Source organism: Poecilia formosa, unplaced genomic scaffold (assembly GCF_000485575.1).
Source record: "Poecilia formosa unplaced genomic scaffold, Poecilia_formosa-5.1.2 Scaffold221, whole genome shotgun sequence".
Taxonomy (NCBI): domain Eukaryota; kingdom Metazoa; phylum Chordata; class Actinopteri; order Cyprinodontiformes; family Poeciliidae; genus Poecilia; species Poecilia formosa.
Window position 1 is genome coordinate 372,921 of NW_006800160.1, and position 21,416 is coordinate 394,336.

General features: G+C 39.9%; 2 protein-coding genes and 2 long non-coding RNA genes across 4 annotated transcripts in view; 2 read left to right on the top strand and 2 right to left on the bottom strand.

Annotated features, from left to right (window-relative positions):
• The window catches only part of LOC107838210 (uncharacterized), a 19,557-nt gene extending 19,499 nt beyond the window's left edge, over positions 1-58 (bottom strand). Inside the window, exon 1 of the long non-coding RNA XR_001664273.1 lies at positions 49-58. This is a non-coding gene — a long non-coding RNA (uncharacterized LOC107838210). The remainder of the gene's footprint in view (positions 1-48) is intronic.
• Positions 1-8,221, top strand: part of rab33a (RAB33A, member RAS oncogene family) — a 13,520-nt gene extending 5,299 nt beyond the window's left edge. Inside the window, exons 3-5 of the mRNA XM_007568368.2 lie at positions 3,402-3,542; positions 4,101-4,181; positions 4,269-8,221. Coding sequence (XP_007568430.1) covers positions 3,402-3,542; positions 4,101-4,181; positions 4,269-4,493 — 447 coding nt within the window. The 3' untranslated portion in view covers positions 4,494-8,221. The remainder of the gene's footprint in view (positions 1-3,401; positions 3,543-4,100; positions 4,182-4,268) is intronic.
• On the bottom strand, positions 1,075-10,160 carry LOC103149289 (uncharacterized). Its single transcript, XR_001664272.1, has 2 exons — positions 10,072-10,160; positions 1,075-2,727 (listed from the first exon to the last, which is right to left on the bottom strand). It is a non-coding gene; the product is annotated as an uncharacterized LOC103149289 (long non-coding RNA).
• On the top strand, positions 10,157-21,139 carry fmr1 (fragile X messenger ribonucleoprotein 1). The gene is given in 15 exon segments (XM_007568367.2): positions 10,157-10,562; positions 15,558-15,610; positions 15,702-15,795; positions 15,921-15,992; positions 16,117-16,265; positions 16,348-16,441; positions 16,554-16,670; positions 16,913-17,083; positions 17,178-17,256; positions 17,341-17,545; positions 17,547-17,649; positions 18,135-18,363; positions 18,454-18,654; positions 19,209-19,288; positions 20,283-21,139. Coding segments are annotated over 15 exon segments (1,911 nt in total). The 5' UTR covers positions 10,157-10,511; the 3' UTR covers positions 20,496-21,139.
• Positions 21,140-21,416: the final 277 nt, after the last annotated feature.

Consider the following 21,416-nt stretch of genomic DNA (forward strand, 5'->3'; position numbering starts at 1 on the left):
ATAAATAATAATCTTAGACTATTAAAAAATAAAAATAAAAACAAGGACATTTCTGAGCAGGAAAAGTAAAAAATTTGCAAGAGGCTAAAGTAAACAGAAATTCTGAGACTAATGTCAGAATGTTTTTTTTTTTTTTGAAAACATCTGACTTTCAAAAGTAATTTTTTTTTAACTCTGACATTTCCAAGTATTTTCTAGAATATTTCTGAGTTTATTCTCAAAGTTTCAAATTTAATTTTTATTTTATGTATTTATTTACTTAAGAAAATTTACTCCTCCTTTCTCTCTATCTACAATGGGCGTAAAAACGCCGTCGAAGGAACACGATTCAAAAAAGAAGAAAAAGAAATGGCGCCTCAATACAGAATAATTTTTCAGTCCTTGATTTGGCGCCCCCTAGCGCAGCGCCTTTATGCGTCGCATGTAGTGCATACCCACTTTTTGCGCCACTGTACCATGTATTTTATATTTAAGAAATGGACGCAGAAATTCACGGTAACTTGAAAGATTTGTTGCCTTTTGTTGTTGAAAACAAAGCAAGACAATATAGGTGTTATACGGTTAATTTAGACTTATACTGAGACAAAAACAGGAAAGGAGATTTTAACAAATCGGTAATTGTAGCATCCTCACATTTTTCCACCTTTTGTATCGTTAAATCAATATCACAGAATGATCTTTTTTTCCCCCCAAGTTTTCTGCTTTCCTTCTGTTGTCACGGTAACCAGGACCACATCTGTTCTGTGACTCGTACTCTGAAGTTCATCTTGGTGAAGCTAAATCTGCTAATTGCTGCTTTAAACCTTGGCTACATACAGCAAATGAAGACTGACCTAGATCCTTCTTTTACTGCTGAGAACAGACAAAATCTTTTTGCAGTTTTCTTCAATCGAGCCCAACATATTAAGCAATCTGGTGGCTTTTCATTTAATAAGGACAAAAAATATATATAAAGAAAAACATTTGACAACTCCATTCCTACAAACAAAAAATCAGATTATTTGTTTAATTAAAGTAATTCATGCTTAGTTTATTGTTGAGTAGGTAAAAAAAAAGAAAATCACAACATATTTAGTGATTTTAGTTTTATTAATTATTTTTGTTTTGGCCCATGTAACAAAATGTTTGGACACCCCTGGCTTAGATCAAACCATACGTGTTAAAATGTTCCATGTCTAAACTTAACTGAGAATAAATGGCAGGACTTGAACACTGCAAAGTAATTGAGATGGCCAGAGTGTAACTGCACAAGTATTGAATCACTTTTTAGATTGTTCTTTGGGGGGGAAAAGTAACAAAACAAAAACACATTTTTATCACAGCTATGCACTAATAAAAGTTGATCTGTCACCCAAGATCTCTAGAAATTACATTGAAGTTTGTGATTCTGAGTACCCAGCCTCATTCTAGTGGTTGATCTGTGTCTATAAGGAACAAAATGCCTGCAACCTTAGATTCCCCCTGCGCACTCACACACACACACAAACACACACACACGCACACACACACACACACACACACACACANCACACACACACACACACACACACACACACAATGCTGAGTCAAAAACAGACACTAAATGCTGTCCACATTACCCCTGAGGCCTGCGTGTCTAAACCACTGAACCTCCTGTACAAACATCTTCCACTTTAAGGCTGTGTGTGTGTCAGGATCAATCCCATGTAATCAAACCGCCTCACGATAAATGGAATATTAATCTTTGCATGTATATTTGCAGCACTAGTTATTCAGTGTGAAGAATCATGTTTTTGTTTTACCAACTCATCCTCCCCCTCTCATTCTGCCACTGAGTCCCGGTGTCACCGCAGCAACCAAGCACTGACTCGGCAACAGACCAGTCAGATGTTATCAAATCCATGCTAAATACTGACTGTCTGTTGCATTACTGATCACGCAGATAATTCCATCGAGTTAGAGAGAACGGCGCTCTCCTAAAGCTGTGAGAACGTCTTGGTACAATGCCTGGAGTTGTAATGTTGATGCATTAGCGGTTCATAAGCTGCTTGTCCTTTGAAGGACAGAAAGAAAAGAAGCTGGACTTTTCCTAGTTCCATTTCGTTTTTCTTAGTTAAACCTAATTTCAGTTGTGCAAACACATGGAACAGATTCTTCTCTTGTTATCAGATGAAGCCAAAATGAAATACAGCCTTGCTGCTTCCTCGAGATCAAACGTTTTATGAAGGTGCTGCTGATAAGATTCACCTGATTACTGGTTGATCATCAGTTGTTGTGACTTCCTTTGTAAAAGCAACATTTTTTGGCTGTTTTCTGGTCTGCGGCATGCAATGGAGATGAGGAGATACTTGTACAGGCCTCAGGGAAGCGATTATTGCTTCCAATAGATCTATGAACATCTTGGTTCCATGTGCCGGGTTGTCCGGTCATCGTCCTCCATCTGTCTTCTCCCTTTGGAGTGGCTCGGCACTGAGGGCACTGAGAAGTCAGAGGAGATGTCTACTTAGATAACCTTTTGGAAAATAGATTCTGATTTCAAAACCTCTTGCTTACATTTTGGAGGAGAGTAGTGTTTGAAATGTTGCATCCGACTGAGTTGCAAGACTTGTAGAGCAATGTTCACACATGGGACCAAAGTGAAGATGTCTGGCCGAAATGCACATCTCATACCAACAGCGAAGCACGGTGGTGGAGAACTGAGTAGATCATCGACTCCTCCGTATGCTGAAGCCTTCTGCCATCACAAAGCTGAAACGTGACACAAACTGGGTCGTCAACAGAACAATGGTCTCAAACACAGACTGAAATGGTGTGACAGGACCTATGCAGAAACAGATGTCTGCAAACCTTAATGAAATGAAGCAACATGAGAAATAATAGAGGCTCAAAATTCCTCCACAGAGGCCTGAAGATATTGAAACAAGAAGGTACTGAATTACAAGTTCAGCTTAATATTTTGCCAGAAAACATTTCTAATTTAGCTTCCAATTGTTTAATAAGCAAAGTACGACAGAGCATTAGAGCCGTACTATGAAAAAAAAGCCAAGAATAAAGTCGAAAAAAAAAACATGAGAATAAATTTGTAAAAATATGAGAATAAATTTGTAAAAATATGCGAATAAAGTCATATTATTTCAATAATAAAATCACAATATTCAGACAATAAAGTCCTAATATTACCAGATAAAGTCATCATGTTATGACTTTATTCTCCTATTATTTCCAGTAATTATCCTCATAACATTATACCTTTCTTTTTGGTATTGTTTGGTGAATCGTTAAAAGGTTACAATAAAACCTGCAAGTGTGGATTTTGTAGTTCTTGTTTGGTTCTGATACAACCTCATCTATCAAACTATAGACTGAGAAAAGAAAGGTCACCATTAATGAAGAAAATATAATCTGTCTGTCTGTCTCTACAGGTGCAGGTGTGGGACACGGCAGGTCAGGAGCGCTTTCGCAAATCCATGGTGGAACACTATTACCGCAACGTCCACGCAGTGGTGTTTGTTTATGATGTAACCAAAATGGCTTCCTTCCGCAACCTACAGACATGGATAGAGGTCAGCAGAAGCTGAAAAAAACAACAATTTCCTATTAGTCTTTTGTATTAGGGTCTGCAAATGTTTTTTATTGAAGGTTTATTGTTATTGTAAAATGTTAAATATTAAGGCCGATTTTTTTCTCACTATTTTAGCCTTCATTTCCCTAATAGTTACTGTGGAGTAAACTTGGATGTTAACCTATGACGGCATTCAGGGCCATTGTATATATAAAAAAAAACAAGAGGAGTAAATTTCTGCCCCAAAAAACAATAAAACATTTTTTTGAAAAATTTCCAAGTTGAGATTAATCTCAAAATTTCTGTTTTTCTAGCAAATATTTGACTTTCCAAACTCAGAAATGTCCTTGTTTTTTTTCGATAAAATTTTTGAATTTTCTGACGGAATTGTACTCCTTTTCTTCAGTCTACAATAAATTTGATATGCCGTCATATAAGCAAAAAGAACATAATGAGTCAGTGTGAGTTTTTCAGTTTCACTGATTTGCTAACACGTGCGCACAAACCTAGCCGATACAGCTGAATCCAAATCTGATTCTTGTGTCTCAATTTGTTGCAGGAGTGCAATGGCCATCGGGTGTCGGCGTCAGTGCCTCGAGTTCTGGTGGGAAATAAATGTGACCTTGTGGATCAAATCCAGGTTGGTGAACTCAAGGAAATGTTGATTCATTTGTTTTCATTCACACTTCAGCGCCAAGCTTTCCCTGAACGTCACCATTTTCCACAGGTTCCCTCTAACATGGCATTGAAGTTCGCGGATTCCCACAACATGCTGCTGTTCGAGACGTCAGCGAAGGACCCAAAGGAAAGTCAGAATGTCGACTCCATCTTCATGTCGCTGGCCTGCCGCCTGAAGGCCCAGAAGTCCCTGCTCTACAGGGATGTGGAGCGGGAAGACGGGAGAGTGAGACTCACACAGGGGACAGAAACAAAGACTAACTGTCCATGTTGAGGAAGAAGAGAACAGGGAGGCATTTCTAGAGAGGAGATAAGAGGAGTAACTTATATAAAGAAGGAGGAATGGGATATGGGAGTCTGAAGGGGAACTTTTCTAGTTTGAGATGACAGGGAAGGTTTATGCTGACGCTAGTAGTGATGTGCATTCAGCGGACGACAGAAAGACATGTTAGGACTGAAATGTCGACGGAGTTCTTGTTCTTGAACAGAAGCGATGAATTGGGGAGTGGCATATAATAACGATGCTGCCTTTTAGACTACAATAGTGTGAAAACTCTTCCACTGACTTTCCTAATAATGCTGTATTGTCTTGTTCTTATCGTTGACCATATGTTAGCTCTTATTCCATTTGGAAACAGGACTTCCTAGACTTTTTTCTACTGCCTTAACAATTAAAACGCTGCCTGACCCATAACCTTCACAAACCATTTAGAGGAGCAGAGGTAGCGCAGGAGGCGACGGCTAAACTACCAGACATCCCGTTTCAGTGGCTTGTTTGTTGGAGGACTTGATCTTGCTCACAAGTAACATCTAAGACGTAGCAAATATATATGGAGGAAAATACTCAAGGTGAGCCTGACTGGAAGCACCTTGACAAGGTTTTCGAAAACAGACCCTTAATGGGTTGCTCTGTAGCATGCCACATATTGATTTCAGAGCTCCTCTTACCCATAGCGCTCTCTCACGCAGAGGGAAAGTAAGCGTCCTCTTTCTCCTCTACTCCTGATGTAAACATAACCCCTCCATGTTTTTACCTCCGAGGAAAAGGCCTGGCCAGCTCTCCCTTTGCGTGCAAATGCAGAAAGATCCGATCTCAGTCTTACGGGACTTTGGCGGATCGACTCGGCTCTCTTCCGTTCTCTTTTGTGGCCGTCTGTGGCCTCGCAACAGTATTCATCCTCCTTCAACATTTACTCACTTTACCATGCTACGACCACAGACATGTTTTTCTGAGATTTCACGTGATAACCCAACACAAAGCGGCGCGCAACTGTGAAGCGGAAGGAAAATGATACGTGGCTTTCAAAAACATTTGCTCGTAAAAAAGCCTGTCTTGCATATGCACTTGATCTCCTTTACATAGTAAAGTGCTAAATATAACCAAGTGCAATCAGTTGTACTCAGAAACCATGTTGCTAATAAATACAGTTTGTCATTGAATATCAACGCACCAGGAGAATGTTAATCAGGGCAACAGTCAAGATTTAGAAGCTGACTGATTTAAGGATGCTATGTTGGACCAGAGACGCATCTAAAAGTTGCCAGACTACAGTTCTTCACCCCTGGCTTAGATCAAAGTGTAATCATAACGTAAAAACCGGTGTGGATACTTTCACAAGGCTTCCCTAGAAAACGCGTTGTCTCCCCATCAGCATCCCCGCCGTCATGGCTGGAAAGAACTGCAAAAACAAACTGTGACCGCCCTCATAGCACAAGTTAAGTCCGGTGTAAATGAATCTATCCAGGAGGAACAGACTGCATGAAGATATCCACTAAGCCATATTGATTATTTACTGAGCACAGAAACACAGTTTGCTTTACACTCAGAAACCTTATTACTGGACTGCAGGCGGAGGAACATGATGTACATAACTCAGCTTCAAAGCCCTTAGTGTAACAGAGCATCAAACACTCTGACAGTGAAATGTATGGCTCTTTGTATTGTATCACTGTGGCCTACTTTTCACCAAGCACTAACAATACATCCAGATGTAGATCAGTGAGCATTTTAAGAGTTTCATCAACTGATCAGTGCCGTCATCAGGAATGACATTTTTCCTGTCAGCTAAACGCAGGAACATAAGGCGTCTGACCTAAAGGGTCACAGTAACGGATTAGAACTTCATCACCTGGCCCAATGAGTCTCGATTTCAAACTGAGATACTAGAGTAGGAATTTACTGGGAACAACAATGATGCATATCTTCATCTTGCTTATTAACAGGCCATTGGTAGTGGTGGTGTAATAGTGTGGGCGTATTTTCTTTGAACACACAATGGCCCTTTGTAGCAACTGACCATTAATTAATCACCAAACCTAAGTATCTTCTAATTGGCTACTACTGGTTTCCTTTATATGAGGGTGGGTTCCCTGTCCTCCAGTGGTCAGAAAGATCTCAAATCAAGGAGGCAGCTTAGTGGAACAGGAGATTTGTATCATGGATGTACCAGAAAATGATTAGCTCTAAAGTTATGAGGAGCCGAATCCTTTGCTGGCCAACCCCGTCTCCAAAGCACGCCGTGTCCACACCTGGTCACGATAGCAGTAAGCCATGTTGCTCCTCCACCATAACAAGACATCTGTCCTCCACCAAACATTACCGAAGACCATCTTTATTGCCACTGAAATCCAAAAAACCCTTTCACAGTAGCACACAGAGCCAATATTAAACAGTTTCCCAGGGAATAGGGGAGGCTGCTGTGACGGTGCGTGTAGCCATATTGGATGTGGATCTGAGTCTTTACCTGGAACCCACCAAACACTGTGCAAATCCAGAGATCAAGTGCTCTGTCCACGTTTTAACATTTTTCCATTCTTTAAGTTCATGCTTCGAGAAACCTTCTAAGGGAGTCGCATTAGATTGGTGTATGATACCAGACACAGCTTCAACGCGTTCAGTGTTACAACCCGGAGCCGAGCCTCAGTGGGAATTGCAAAGGACTGTAAGAAGACTGCATCATGTAAAATGATATTTTTTATCATGTTTGGTGAGGAAGCTGGCCGGAAGATTGGGGAGAATATACTCCACACTTCTTAGATTCTAGATCAGCCATTGTAATGCATTTCACTAAGTTCTTTATAAGTGTGTAACATAATTAGCATACTTGCCTTTCTTTATCGCTTTTCTTGCTAGTTTTACAAGTTAGTGCAGTTGATTTATGTTGGGTTTTTTTTATTTATGTGTCATGTTTGCTCTTAAGTGGATGGATGTCAAGACGTTTTGAAAAATGTAGTCTAGTATATCTACTAAAGTTGTATGTAAGAGTAAATCATATCATATTAACATTGCATAATACATGTGAACGGCAACAAGACGCTGTTATTAAGCTAAACGAACTGTTTGAGTACCATATGGTAGAGGGAAGTGCACTTTTTATATAACTTTTTTCCATAATTCTTTAAAAATAATAATAATAATAATAATAATAATAATAATAATAATAATAAAGAAGAAGAAGCAAGGCATATTAATTGTAAGATGGAGCTCATTGGACATTTCAGTGTTCCTTCATCAAAATGTTTCCCTGGATTCAAATCCGAATGTTTTTTCTTTTTGCATCTAAGGAAAACTGGTTTGACTACTTTGTCACAGATGTCCAAATCAATTCACACCATGTATCCCAACAGAAATATTAAAAAACATTCACATGGGAGCTGATTGGTAGCTGGTGTTTTTTGTATAGCTTGTGTGGACTGAAAAAAAGAAGCCATTGCTCAGTGTCATCCAACATGTTGTTTTCTGACAGAGATTTGTAATGTTATTCTGCAAGTGCTGTAAAATAGCAATTTACTGTTGTTCTTTCAACAAAAGCCTTCACAGTGGCTTTACTTTCTTTTAAGATGTCTTTTTTCAGATTAGTAAACCTGAGGAGACAATGTCGCTGCTTGTAGGTTTTCATGTTTGTGAGATCATATCCATCTTCTCTTCTTTATATGTATCTTCTTCTGTAATACTGTCACAATCTCACAACGTGACTTCAGATAAAAATGCTGAAGAAACTGCTTGATTCGGTTTCCTTCTTTGAGTTCAAGTAGTCCAAATAAGCACAGGTTGTCAGTCAATCCATCCAGTTGGAGCTCCTCTAGTGTGAAGAGTAGGGGTGGACATTTATCATTTATTATTTATCATTTATCGTGATAAATTTCTTATGATAAGAATTTTAATTTATCGTTGTCTCAATAAATTTCAGTTGATGTTTAAAAAATTGAGCACTATCGGATATGTCTTTTTTTTTACCGTTTTCTCCACCTTTTGTTTCATGAGAACATCAGTAAATATGATTAAATGCAGTCATTATGTGCAGTTTAAATCACATTTCTTTAAGTTAGTGGGATCCTGAAGAAGCCCATTTAATGGAAAGTTTTTAAAGAGAAGTATTTGTGTTTGTGGTGCTCATGCAGTCATACAGTTACCTAAAAACTAAGTAATAAATGTTATCCTGGCAGCATTTCATGGCAGCTTATTATCATTGTCTTTATCATCATTCATGTTGCCCACCCCTACTGAGGAGTAGTGCAAATCGTGCCAAAAAACACAGGTAACAGCCGAGTCATGTCAATCAGTCTCATCAAACAAAATATCAAAAATTTGTTGGTGCAAAGAGTACACTCTGCTTTTCAAGAAGCCTAAATTAGACACTCCTATATTGGATAGCCACAAGGAAAAATAAATTCTGCTATTCCTTCAAAATCATGTTTGTCTTTTTTTTTCTTCTCTAGAAAACAGATACGCGTTAAAAATATCACTGTCTGAAGCCAGCAAATTACTTCAAAGTCTCAATGAGCCGAGCTGTTCACTACCAGGGATGAACTCAGGAAGGCTGCATGATAAATATAAATAAAAAGGTGCCAAGACAAAGTTTTAATTTAAAGGTTTTTTAATTTACAAATGCAAGCAGTTTAGTGCAGCTTTTTTATGGTTGAGTTTTTTTCTCCTGCCACATGTTTTTTCTTTCACTTCAATTTAACAAATTAAAGGTGGAAAAGATTTTGATATGATTCATAATGTTCTAATGTCCTTAGGTAACAAAATAATATTTTAGCAAATCTTTAAAATATGCAGCTATTTAAATAAAAAATCAACATGGTTGGAGCATATTTGTGATTGTTTGGGTTTGTTATTAGAACAATTGGCCAGGTTGAGCCAAAATATTAACATCGATACTATGTATCGGATCAATACTGATAAGATTGATGCTTTAATTTCAGATTTGAATGTTATTTTAATTTTATATCGTAGTTTCTCAATGCTACCTCAGAAAAGATTTAGTCTTGATTTGCTCTCAAATTCTATATTTTTTTGCACTTCATTTGTTTAGGGAAAAAATGCACACATTTGTTTTGTTTTTCTATGTTTTCTGTTTCTCATATTGACATGTTCTGAAACTATTTTGTAAACACTTATATATTTTGTCTAAATTCTATAGGTTTTAACAAAATGACTCAAAGGAAAAAACACCCAAAGGCCAGAAATGTGATAATATATCAAACCTAGATAATAAAAAGTATCGGTATTAGTATCAGTATCGACATCGGTGATACAGGCCCTGTATTTACTTCACCTCAACTTATTAGTTCTACTGTAATCTACATATTATTGATCTTGCTAATGTCTGATACAAAAATGTACCATGTCCCACAAAAGACAAAGTATCACCAGAGGTATTTTGTATCAAATTTTGAAAACTACAGCAATAAAATGCACCAATACATTAAATATATGTTGGAATATTATCTACATTACATCAGGAGAAAGCTGGTGGTGAACAACAGAAAATTTGCTTTTTTATATATAAACAAATATTTTTAATGAATTCATTTGGGATTATATTGGATGTATTCCTCCTTCTTACCCGCGGGCAGCATTAAGAGGCATGTTTTAGTGAGAGCAGCTTCGGATGGCAGCCGAGGAAGAAAGGGTAGACGTCACATGATGGAGAGATGCAGCCAGCAGTAGCTGCCTCCCGACTAATCACACAACATTAACATAAACCAGCTAACTCCACGGGCTAACTTGGACAGCCATCTGCCTTTCATTTTCTTATTCGCTCCGAATTCAAAAGCCGCGAAGAGCAGACAGAGAATTGACGAACGGTGCAAAACGAAGAACAACGTCACCGTCGCGCACGGTTACCTTAGTCCCTTCTTCCATCTAGCTGGCAGCGTCATTTGACAAAGCAGGGAAGCCCACGGTTGGAAACTCTACCTTGGCTAGCAGCGGGCTAGCCAGCTTGCTAGCTGCTAACATTGCTAACTGTAGTTAGCTAGCTAGCGAGCTGTGATAAATTGCGTCATGGAGGAGCTTGTAGTGGAAGTGAGAGGGACAAGTGGAGCCTTTTATAAGGTAAGTTACATAAATTACACCGCGTTTTGCTACAGTTGCCATAGTTTGTTCAAATATAAACAATGGATAACACAAAATAACAGCGCCGAGCTAGCCCTGCGATGCCTGTTGGTGGATGTGGGCCTCTTGTCTGTGACCAGCCTCCACCTAGATCGGTTGGTTGGTGTAATAATAAACCAGAAGACAAAACTTTACGTTTTATTTGTGTTTCCCCCCGTAATGCGAGCTTAATTAACGTCCACATCCCGGCCGGGTGTCTGCGAAACCAGAGCGGTTAATTTAGGCTACGTGATTGTTTCCGTTTAAGTGATGGAGAGGAGCTTCTTACAGATGAAAACAACTGAACTTACAATGATGTTTCAGACAATATGATTAATAAATTAGCAACAAGCAATGGCTGATGGCAATGGTTGCTTGGTGGGAGAATGAACAAATCAGGTTATGCTAATACTAATAACAGACTGAATTAGAACCCAGTCTTGAAATCGATGGAGTTGGATTTAATCGTTTTTTCAAGTGTGTATGAAAAACAACTGACGTTGGTGTGTTTTTGGAGCTTCTAGGCTTTATTTGACAGTATAAATCAAGTAAACGATTAAAGAAAATCAGGTTAGCACTCTGCATTCTGTAATATGATAAAACAGACATACTTAAATTTAGATGATTAGATTTGTCTGAGATTTTCCACACCTTGAATTTCTATACACAGTGTTGGTCATTCTGGTATTTGGGTATCTAATAAATAAATGCTCCACACAATAAAAACAATCTCTTTTCACTAGAGGCTATAAGAATAAGATGCTATTTTTTAACTAAATATGACATTATTATTATTATTATTATTATTGTTATTTACATTTTGCTGTTAAGTTATTAAGCTCTTGACAAAAAAAAATTATCCGTAGTAATAAAAACAAAAGATGTTTATAAGAGACTAATTAAAGTTGATTGTAAAAAAAAAAAAAACTGGCTGTAAATGAACTGGTCAGACTGGGTTGTTAATGCAGGCTGACAGTCAGGAAATATCTCACTGAAGAGATCCACACTTCTGAGAGAGCCACACTTCTGACAATGTGATCTAAGATGTGTTGAATTTCATAAAAGTTAGCTGCTCTATATCAGTAAACATGCTGTATTCCACAGAAGCAATGTTACCTAACAAAATGTCCATTTTATATTTAATTTCGGCATTGCAACCAGATCGCACGCACTATAAAGTGTTGATTTGGGAAGGGGGATTCTTGTCCTAAAACGTACAAAAGCAGATCATCTGTATCCATCTCATCCGAACACCAGCGTACATATACATCCTTTATATACAAACCGGTTCAATATCTTGTTATACCTTCTCTCCTTTACAACTCTATGCCTTTTCCTACTATTCTGTGTGGTTGATTTCTGGCACTTATTTGCACTCAGCGTAACTTGTCAGTCTGACAATTATGAAAATGGTTACATATTGGCTGAAAATGTTGACATTATTGACTGAAAATGTTGACATTATTGACCCCTTAATCTGTTGTCAAAATCTGTTAATCTTAATCTGTTGTCAAAAAATAAAAATCAACATTACAGAATAAACAGGTGGGCTCTAGACCTGTGGTATCAGGGTTAGATTGGTCCCTATATTTCTTAAACTGGAACTGAAAAAACTGGGTAGCACTTTAGCTTTACAAATAAAATATTTCAATCACAGACTTGAAACTGTTAACTAAAAAAAACAAAACAGTTTTTAAAGAAGAATAATCCAATCTATATCCAACAAGTCTAAGGAGTTCATGTCAATTGGCAGCCATGTTAGTTGGTTGCCTTAGCACAGGCTGAAGATGTTGCCCTAAAGTCCAGTTTAACGCTAAATAATAGCAACTTTGCTTCTCATCATGTATGTTGCTCTAGAAATAACTATGGATTATGAAGTGAGGTTTACCCAAACTGGTTTAGATGCCAAAAATTTGTGAAATAACTCTTTATCACACTCCCAAATCAGAAGCTAACGTCAGTATTTTTGGTGTGACCTGTGGGAAACGTACAGATACTAAAACCTAAATGTTCAGAATGTTGTCAAACCACACAAAAAAAACTCTCCATTTGTATGAACCAGGAATCTTCTAAGTGATGAAAAAACAGGAGTAAGAATTGGGCAGATATTTCAGTTTCTTTATAGAGTAAATTTAAAATGCTTTTGTGACGGATGTTGAATTAGAACGGGAGCTTGATTAAAAACATTAGACAAGCGTATAGTGTCTGTCTACTCGTTCATGTAGCCCATTTAAGAAACTCTCTGGTGTATTCAGTAACCTTTTAAAGTCTGACAAGCGTAATGCTGTGGACCCCCACGTATTTTTATGGTTAGGGGTGATTTAAATGTCTGGTGTGTGTGAGAGTTAATGTAACATAAATCTTGTTCCTGGTGTGTTTTCAGACTTGATGATCTGGTTGACTCTGTTCACTTGGGAACCAAAACGGCAACATTTGTTACATTTTCAGTTGACACGATTGTCTTTCATACTGCTCTTTGTCAAACAAACTAAAGCCTTTGAAAAGCCTGTTCCCCTCCTCGCCTGCGATGGCGCTGCACCAAGAAACAGTGAAGGAAACGGCACAGAAATGTCTGAAGAAGGCACTGAAAGCAACTTCCTTTTTTATGAAATGTAAACAAAAATGGAAAAACATCAGATGTTAGTGGTTGTTTGATTTCTCTTTTGTGTTTGGTAATTTCTTCCATTACCGCTAGACTGGTTCGTTTGTTTTGGTTGCACCACAGTTCAGTTTGTTGGTCCACATCAGAGTTTGATTATGCATTCACACCTCCACTAAAGAACTGGACTTTGTAGGCAAATGAACGAGAGTTCTATTAAAGTGGACTAAACAGCTCTAGTGTGAATGCACACTAATGATGGCAGCAGAAAAACGCCAACACTTCACTACCAGCACATGAACATTTGTTAAGTTTTTACTTGGATTAGTGCAGGGGTGTCCAAACTTTTTGCAAAGGGGGCCAGATTTGGTGTGTTAAAAATGTAGGGGGGCCGACCTTGGCGGACGTTCTTTACATAGAACAGCAATATATTTAAACAAATTTCAGCAAGCCATTCTATGTTTTACATTTGCTTTTCTATTTTTATTTCAGCGATCTTAAGCATGTCTTTTGGTTCCTTTGAAACATGCATATCATATGTAATTGAATATTCACTTAACTTCACTTTTTTAACACTTTAACTTTTTTCTAACAATATTTACAGAATTTTTAAATAAAATAACAGAAAAATGAGCAAGTAATAGTCATATCAACAAGTGCAGGGCTCATTTGAAATATGACATATTAGTAAATGTTGATTAGATTTTTAAAAGTTTATTATTCTGGAGTGAAAACTGAAAACCTGTCTGAACTCATGACTTATTTTGATCTTTAAAAACAAAATTTATTCAGAAACTTATTGTAAATGACAAATGACTTGTCTCCATTAATGTGATGCTGAGATCTGGACTGCAGCACATAGGCCAAGTCTGGCTGAGATGTATCGTAAGTGAGAGTCCGTTCACAACCGAGAATGTTTTCTCACACAAATATGTCGACTAGCGTTGCACCTCGTCCCGTAAAATACGGAACCGTCCCGTATTTGACTGTTAAATGAAGCTCCCTGTCACATTTGTTCCGTATTCTACAAATGTGTATATGTAATAACAAAGAAGCGGTTCCCGAATACTTTATATAGTAGGCTGCCCCAGTCATTGTTTCACTCACCGTGTTGCGATATTGCGTCCAACTGCCGCAGCACCCCATATATAGGGACTGGTCCCTTGGTAACCCTAGTCGAAGCGCAGCGCCCCCCCCCCCATGAGACTAGGACGACGCGTCCCTTATTTTGATTTCTGACAGGTGGCAACCCTAACAACCAACAACAACCCTAACCAACAAACAAGCTTAGCATTTTCTTATCAAATGCTCGAATCTCTCGAAACCTGTCCTTATCCAGCTGTCGTAAAAGTTCGCTAGAGAAAGCTGCTGGTGCCGACCGTGACCACACTGCAGCTCATTGAGCTCCAGCTGCAAATGGTCTGAGTCACACGGGCTGCTGCCCTCTAGTGGGTAAATGAGGAACAAAATTTAGTGTGTAAGCTACGCCCTATGCAGGTAACAGCACTGCTGCCCAATGTATTAATTCTACGTGCGGGCCAGATGTTATTGATTTTATGACAGAGGCTGCGGGCCGGATGAAATTTGGCCATGGGCCGCATTTGGCCCCCGGGCCGGACTTTGGACATGTCTTGATTAGTGTGACTCCTTAACTGTAACCCTGTTCACTTCTACAACTCAGGGAGGTTTTCACCGACTATTTCAGAGGTTTATGGGAAGCTTCTGTTTTTGCTTGATTTCATCCGTCGCTGACAGCAAGCCTTTAAGCCCGGTGCTATTCCTCAGGCAACACTCTGACTCTTTGAATTAGTCGTTTCCTTACAGGCAGGATGTGTCCTATTTGCAATCTTTTATGCACATGAATGCACATTGTAGCGAGATACAGTCAAACTGGAGTCAAATGTCTTACAGAATCTGTGGAAGAGGAATAGAGCCACTGAAAAAAAAAGAAAAAGAATTCTTTAATGAGAATTCAAGTCAAAATTTTAAGAAAAACTCAGAATTTAGCAAAGAAAGTAAGAATTCTGCTGAAAATGTCGGAACTGCAAAAAAAGTCAATTCTGAGGCGAGTCTGAATTTTATGAAAAAAAGGTCTTAATTTAGAGAAAAGTCTGTTTTGTGAAAAAATTCTGAATATTGTGAAAAAGTCTGAATTTTCACAGAAAGTCAGAAATCTGCAAAAAATGTCATATTGTATTAAAATTCATAATTTCTTTCTTGATGTCCCTAATCCTCTTTTGTGTGAATCAGTTGCATTAATGGCAGAGGCTTGTTTATTTTTCTATTTTCTTTTTTTTTTCTTTTCTTACCAGAACAATGCATCACGGTAACTATAAATTTTTTTTTGCTTCTTTCAGGCTTTTGTGAAGGACGTCCACGAGGGATCCGTCACTGTGGCATTTGAAAACAAGTGAGTAATGTAATAAAAGGCAGACATAATGGCTGTGTTTCCTTCTTAGGCCACCGTTATGAAGTCTGTTTTTACTGTTTGCGTGTCCCAGTTGGCAGCCGGAGCGTCAGATCCCGTTCCAGGACGTTCGCTTCCCTCCTCCGACAGGCTTCAGCAAAGAGATAAATGAAAGCGATGAAGTTGAGGTGGGAGTGGTTCCATTTTCTTTTCAAGAATTGCTAAAACTTGAGCGCAAAGAATGGAGTTAAAATACAAGCTATTGAGAATCAGTGCAAAGGTTATTGAGAAATGAACTGTGTGTGTTTGTCAGGTGTACTCCAGAGCGAATGACAAGGAGCCGTGTGGATGGTGGCTGGCCAAGGTTCGCATGGTCAAAGGAGAGGTACGGCTGGATCCACGTATCTTTATTCATCCTTTAGAATAGATTTTAGTTTGGTAAAAACGTTGATCGTCTGTTGTAAATGTTCCTTTAGGAACCCTTGACCCTCACCTTCTCCTGTTTTCAGTTTTACGTGATCGAGTATGCGGCGTGCGATGCCACGCTGAACGAGATCGTGACGCTGGAGCGGTTACGGCCGGTCAACCCGAACAAGCCAGCCACCAAAAACACCTTCATCAAGATCAGGCTGGAAGTCCCTGAAGACCTGCGACAGATGCAAGTCTCATTCATAACCCACACCGCCCCTTTTCAGTTCTATAAACACAAACAAAAATAAAACATAACGAACCGTTTCCAGGTGCTCCAAGGAGTCGGCGCACAAAGACTTCAAGAAAGCTGTCGGCGCGTTCAGCATCACCTACGACTCTGAGAAAAAGCAGCTGGTCATCTTGGTTCGTCAGCAGATTTTAACGTTCATAGTGGTCTGCCTGAGTTGTGGATTGTGTGGATGTGTCCGTACGCACCGCCTTGTTGAGTGAAATCCGGCTTTACCTCCTGTTGCAGTCGGTGAACGAGGTCACGACAAAGCGGGCCAACATGATGAGCGACATGCACTTCAGGAGCCTCCGCACCAAACTGTCGCTCATGATGCGGAACGAGGAGGCCAGCAGGCAGCTGGAGGTACGCTCACAAAACTGTTCACACCCTTTGAGATGGTTTCACTCTGGTTACAAGCACATCATCTGTTTGCTTTTGTTAAGATCAGGAGTCTGTAATCCTTTGAAATTGGAAGCGTTTTTTTTGTCTTCAGTCCAGCTAAATTAAACTTGTTTTGTTTAGAGCCATAAAATACGTTTAGGTTGTGGATATTTCTCATAAAAGGCAAATCATTTGAATTATTTATGTATTTTTGTTTATTTCAGAGTTCCAGACAGCTGGCATCTCGGTTTCATGAGCAGTTTGCGGTACGGGACGACCTGATGGGTCTGGCCATCGGGACTCACGGGGCCAACATTCAGCAGGCGCGAAAAGTCCCTGGAGTCACTAACATCGACCTGGACGAAGAGACGTGCACCTTCCACATATACGGGGAGGTAGGCAGGCTGCTCCAGATCAACTGCCACACCAACGAGGTACTACGTGATGAAGAAGAGGGTAACGACCTTTTAATTGGTCTGCTTTTCCCAGGACCAGGATGCAGTCCGAATAGCTAGGAGCTACCTGGAGTTTTCCGAAGATATCATCAAAGTTCCTCGAAACTTAGTCGGTGAGCATAACGAGATCATGCGCTCTGACTCGTTAGTTCATATTTGCTTTCTTTCACCACTGACCGGATTCGGGCCCCCTGCAGGAAAAGTGATTGGAAAGAACGGCAAGCTGATCCAGGAAGTGGTGGATAAGTCCGGTGTGGTGAGGGTTCGAATCGAGCCGGAGAACGACAAGAAGCCCTCGGCGGCGGTGGCGGCGGCAGCAGCAGCAGATGAGGTCAGTGGTGTCGGGATGAAAACGCCTCAGTTTCTGGATTTTCTTCAGATCTCTTCCACTTCAAACCATATTTGATGTTCTTCTTCAGGGAATGGTGCCATTTGTGTTTGTGGGGACCAAGGAAAGTATTTCCAATGCAACGGTGCTCCTGGACTATCACCTCAATTACCTTAAGGTGAGTGTTGCATCCCAGAAGACAGATTAATAGTGTTGTGTATTTGTGCACTGATAAATCTGCAACAATTTCCTTAATTTTGGGAGATTGACAATACTTAGACGTAAAACTAATTTTGCACTTTGTTGAGGCTGGACTAATCCAGCTAGTATGTAGGGACGTTTTGTGACTAAATGCAGTTGAGGCTACTTTAAGTTTACCAGCTGCTAATAAACTGTCTAACCAGCTTTTTTCTGTGTCGTGAGAAAGTGCCAATTTATCAATAACAGGTTTTTCATAAAAAGTCTTAAATGTTGAAATGAAACCTAATTTAAAAGAAATCACAGAAATTGTGTTAAAGATTGGTGATCGAGCAAAAGTCTGCAATTGATGCACCCCTAGTTTTTTTTTGTTTTTTGTTTTTTACTGGAGGTACACCAGCTCACACTCTGGTCAGGACTATGTCATCTCTCTGGGAATGTAATTTCCTGTTTCTGTGTCTGCAGGAGGTGGACCAGCTGCGCTTGGAGCGCCTTCAGATTGACGAGCAGCTGCGACAGATAGGGGGCGGAGGGGGAGGGGGAGGGACAGGCTCCCGAAACCCCAAAGACAAATCCTATGTGTTCGATAACGGGATGGGAATGGGGATGGGCAGAGGAGCAGGAGGTGGGAAGCCCTATGTGGGAGGAAGAGGCGGACGGGGCCGGAGAGGAGGCGGGGCGGCGTTCACCTCAGGTGTGTCACCGTAACTCTTCCTCGTTTACCGCAAACAAGGACGTTTGCAGTAAACGTCCTTATTTACCGTAAACTTTTTTGACTCCACAGGCACCAACTCAGAGGCGTCCAACGCTTCAGAGACGGAGTCAGACCACCGAGAGGAGCTGAGCGACTGGTCCCTGGCTCCCACCGAGGAGCTGATGACGGGGGGCGGGTCCCTGCCCAGGCGGACAGACGGCAGGAAACGAGCCGGAGGGGGGGGCCTGAGAGGCCGCGGGGGCAGAGGGAGAGGAGGGGGAGGGTATAAAGGTGATTATTATTTCTCTGCTAGCAAGAGGTTAGCAACCTGAAATGAATACAAATCTTTGTGTGTAGGGCTGACACAATTAATCTGATTAATTGTGATTAATCGATTATTTCGTCTACTGAGTTATTGATTAATCTTTAACTTTTGTATGCAGATTTTAAAAAGGGCCATTTGCTACAAAAAAACAATTTCAAATATAAACACCTGTCTGTAAATATGCTCTACTCAAAACTCAAGTGGCATTTTTTTATATTCACCCAGTTCAAGTTGACTACATGAATGTATGTTACTGCATCAGGCAATGCAATGTTTTTTTTCCCATCTGAATAAGGATTTTAATGGTTTATTTGTGTTGTTTACTATATTTTTATTATTGCATTAAAAAAGGCTTAACTAATTAAATGAAAAATCTGAAGAATGTGACCACCTTTTTTTTTTTTTTTAGCTGATAACCATCATCTAGATTGTCTTTGGAATAAAGGCGGTTTTTACTTTAGGTTTATTATACATGGTCACTTTCTTTTGACTAAAAGGTATTTGTTTTTGTGTTGCCTAGGTGATGACATGCAGTGGGGCGAGCCAAGACCTCGTCATGTAAGGGACCCAAAGCCTCGAGGCCAGGAAGACACCCTGCAGGTGAACTTTTACTAATATGAGCAACAGAAATTATTTTCATCTCTGCGTTCCAGAAACTCAAACCAAGGGTGTCCAAAGTGTGGCCCCTGGGCCGTTTGTGGCTCACGGGCGTAGGGACAGGTGATGTCCTGTCCCATTGGCCATTGAATTGGCCAAATGAAGACAGTTTTATTCGGGTCCCATCTGGGGGATGAAGAAGGACAAACAAGACGCTCCGGTGCTGGTGAACGGAGTGTCGTAGATTTTAGTTTCATTTGGCCTCAAAAAAACTGAATCTCGTCTTTGTCAAGATGAGATTTTGTTTGTCTTAGTTACACCAACTATCATTTTCCTCCCAATTATGCTGTTTTGTATTTATTGGCCCGTCACGGGTTGAATTTAGGGAAGCACCAATCCACTTTTTTCACTTCCCATTCCTATATCTGAGGTTTAGTATCGGCCGATACCAATCCGACACAGAAAAACAACTGAATTGACTTAAAGAATTTCTTTCTTTCTTTTTTTAAATACAGACATAAGTGTACCGAATTACACATTTATTTGCTAACTGTGCACCAGTATAGCACACTTAAATACACCAATAACTTCACAAGAATGGTCAGACATGTAAAAACAAAACAAATTTAATTTGTTCAGTCAGTCCAATTAGGAGTAATGGAAAATAAAAACAATAGTTCGACTATTTTTGGTCAAACATGTAAAAATAAACTGCAGACAAGTTTCTTTCAAATGGTTCAGAAAGAGCAGCTAGAAATTCTAAATATAATGTGAAATAAATAAAGCATGATGTCAGAGCACAACGCATAGAATTAGTCTGAATAGATCCACCCTCATGGATCAGGCACACTGTCACAGAAAGAATTTTGTTCAATATCTGTTCTGATACAGGTGTTGATATCAGATCGGTGCATCTCTAGTTAGTCATGAGGGATGAATATGTTAATAAAAACCTGGGAGTGTAGGAGCAGACGTAATGTTCTGTTTTGCCCCACAGATCCGTGTGGATGGAAACAACGAGCGCAGCGTGCAGCACTCATCAGGCGGCCGAGGAGGAGGAGGAGGAGGAGGAGGGCCTTCTTCATCCCAGAGCGGCATCGCCGTCGGGGGGGACGGCCAGTCCCGCCATCACCATCAGAGACCCCTGAGAGACCGGGGGATGAAGAAGGACAAACAGGACGCTCCGGCGCTGGTGAACGGAGTGTCGTAGACGCACCCACGGAGGACCTTCTCTCACACACACACACACACACACACACGCTCACACACAGGCAACTTCTCATACACCATCTTATAGTCTCTGGCGTATTTTTTAAATTTTATTTTTTGGTCTTTTTCTCGTCTTTGTCGCACACAAGAGGACACGCATTTCCACATCGGCATGGAAACGTTTAGCGAAGTCTTGATCCGTTCCCGCCTGCTGTTGTCTCCTCTTCTTCTCTGGACTGTTTTGGGACAAGAGGAAAAGAAGAAGAAGGTTTTGACGAAAGCTCCTCTGTGACAGAAGGGTCAGCTGAGGGGGAAAAAAAGCGCTCCCATTTCACTCCCTTAACACCATAAATATGTATTTTTTGGGGAGTTTTTTTTTTTTTTTCTCCTTCAGTCCCATTCGGGCTTACTCGCACGAGAAAACAGGAACGATGACGGTGGCAGAAATCTTTGGAAACAATTTCACCCATTTGGCAAAAGTTTCAACATTTTTGACTCTTAGAGATGATCGCGGACTTTGCTGTGACCAAACAATTCCCCTTCTCCCCCCCACTGGTACAGAAACACATTTTGCTTCTCTTAAACTCCCAAAATCCAACATTTTCAAAGTCACCCAAAACCAGCTTTCTACAACGTACCTGTCCGAAAAAAACAAAGCAAAGTAGCAAATCTGAGAATTTTTTTTGTCCCTGTGGGAAGATGTTTGGTTGTGGGGAAAAATGTTTGCAGATGGCACTTTACTTTTATTTTCTACCTTTTTTTCCACACTGAAATACAAACAGGTATGCACTCCTAAAAGCGACGCTCTACATCTCGCTGTTATTTAAAAAGGCCTGTGTTTGGTTTTGATGCCTAAATATTGTAAGCTGTCGAACCCCGTTTCTTCTGAAGCATACAGACTTAAACCTGAGGCCAGCTGGTG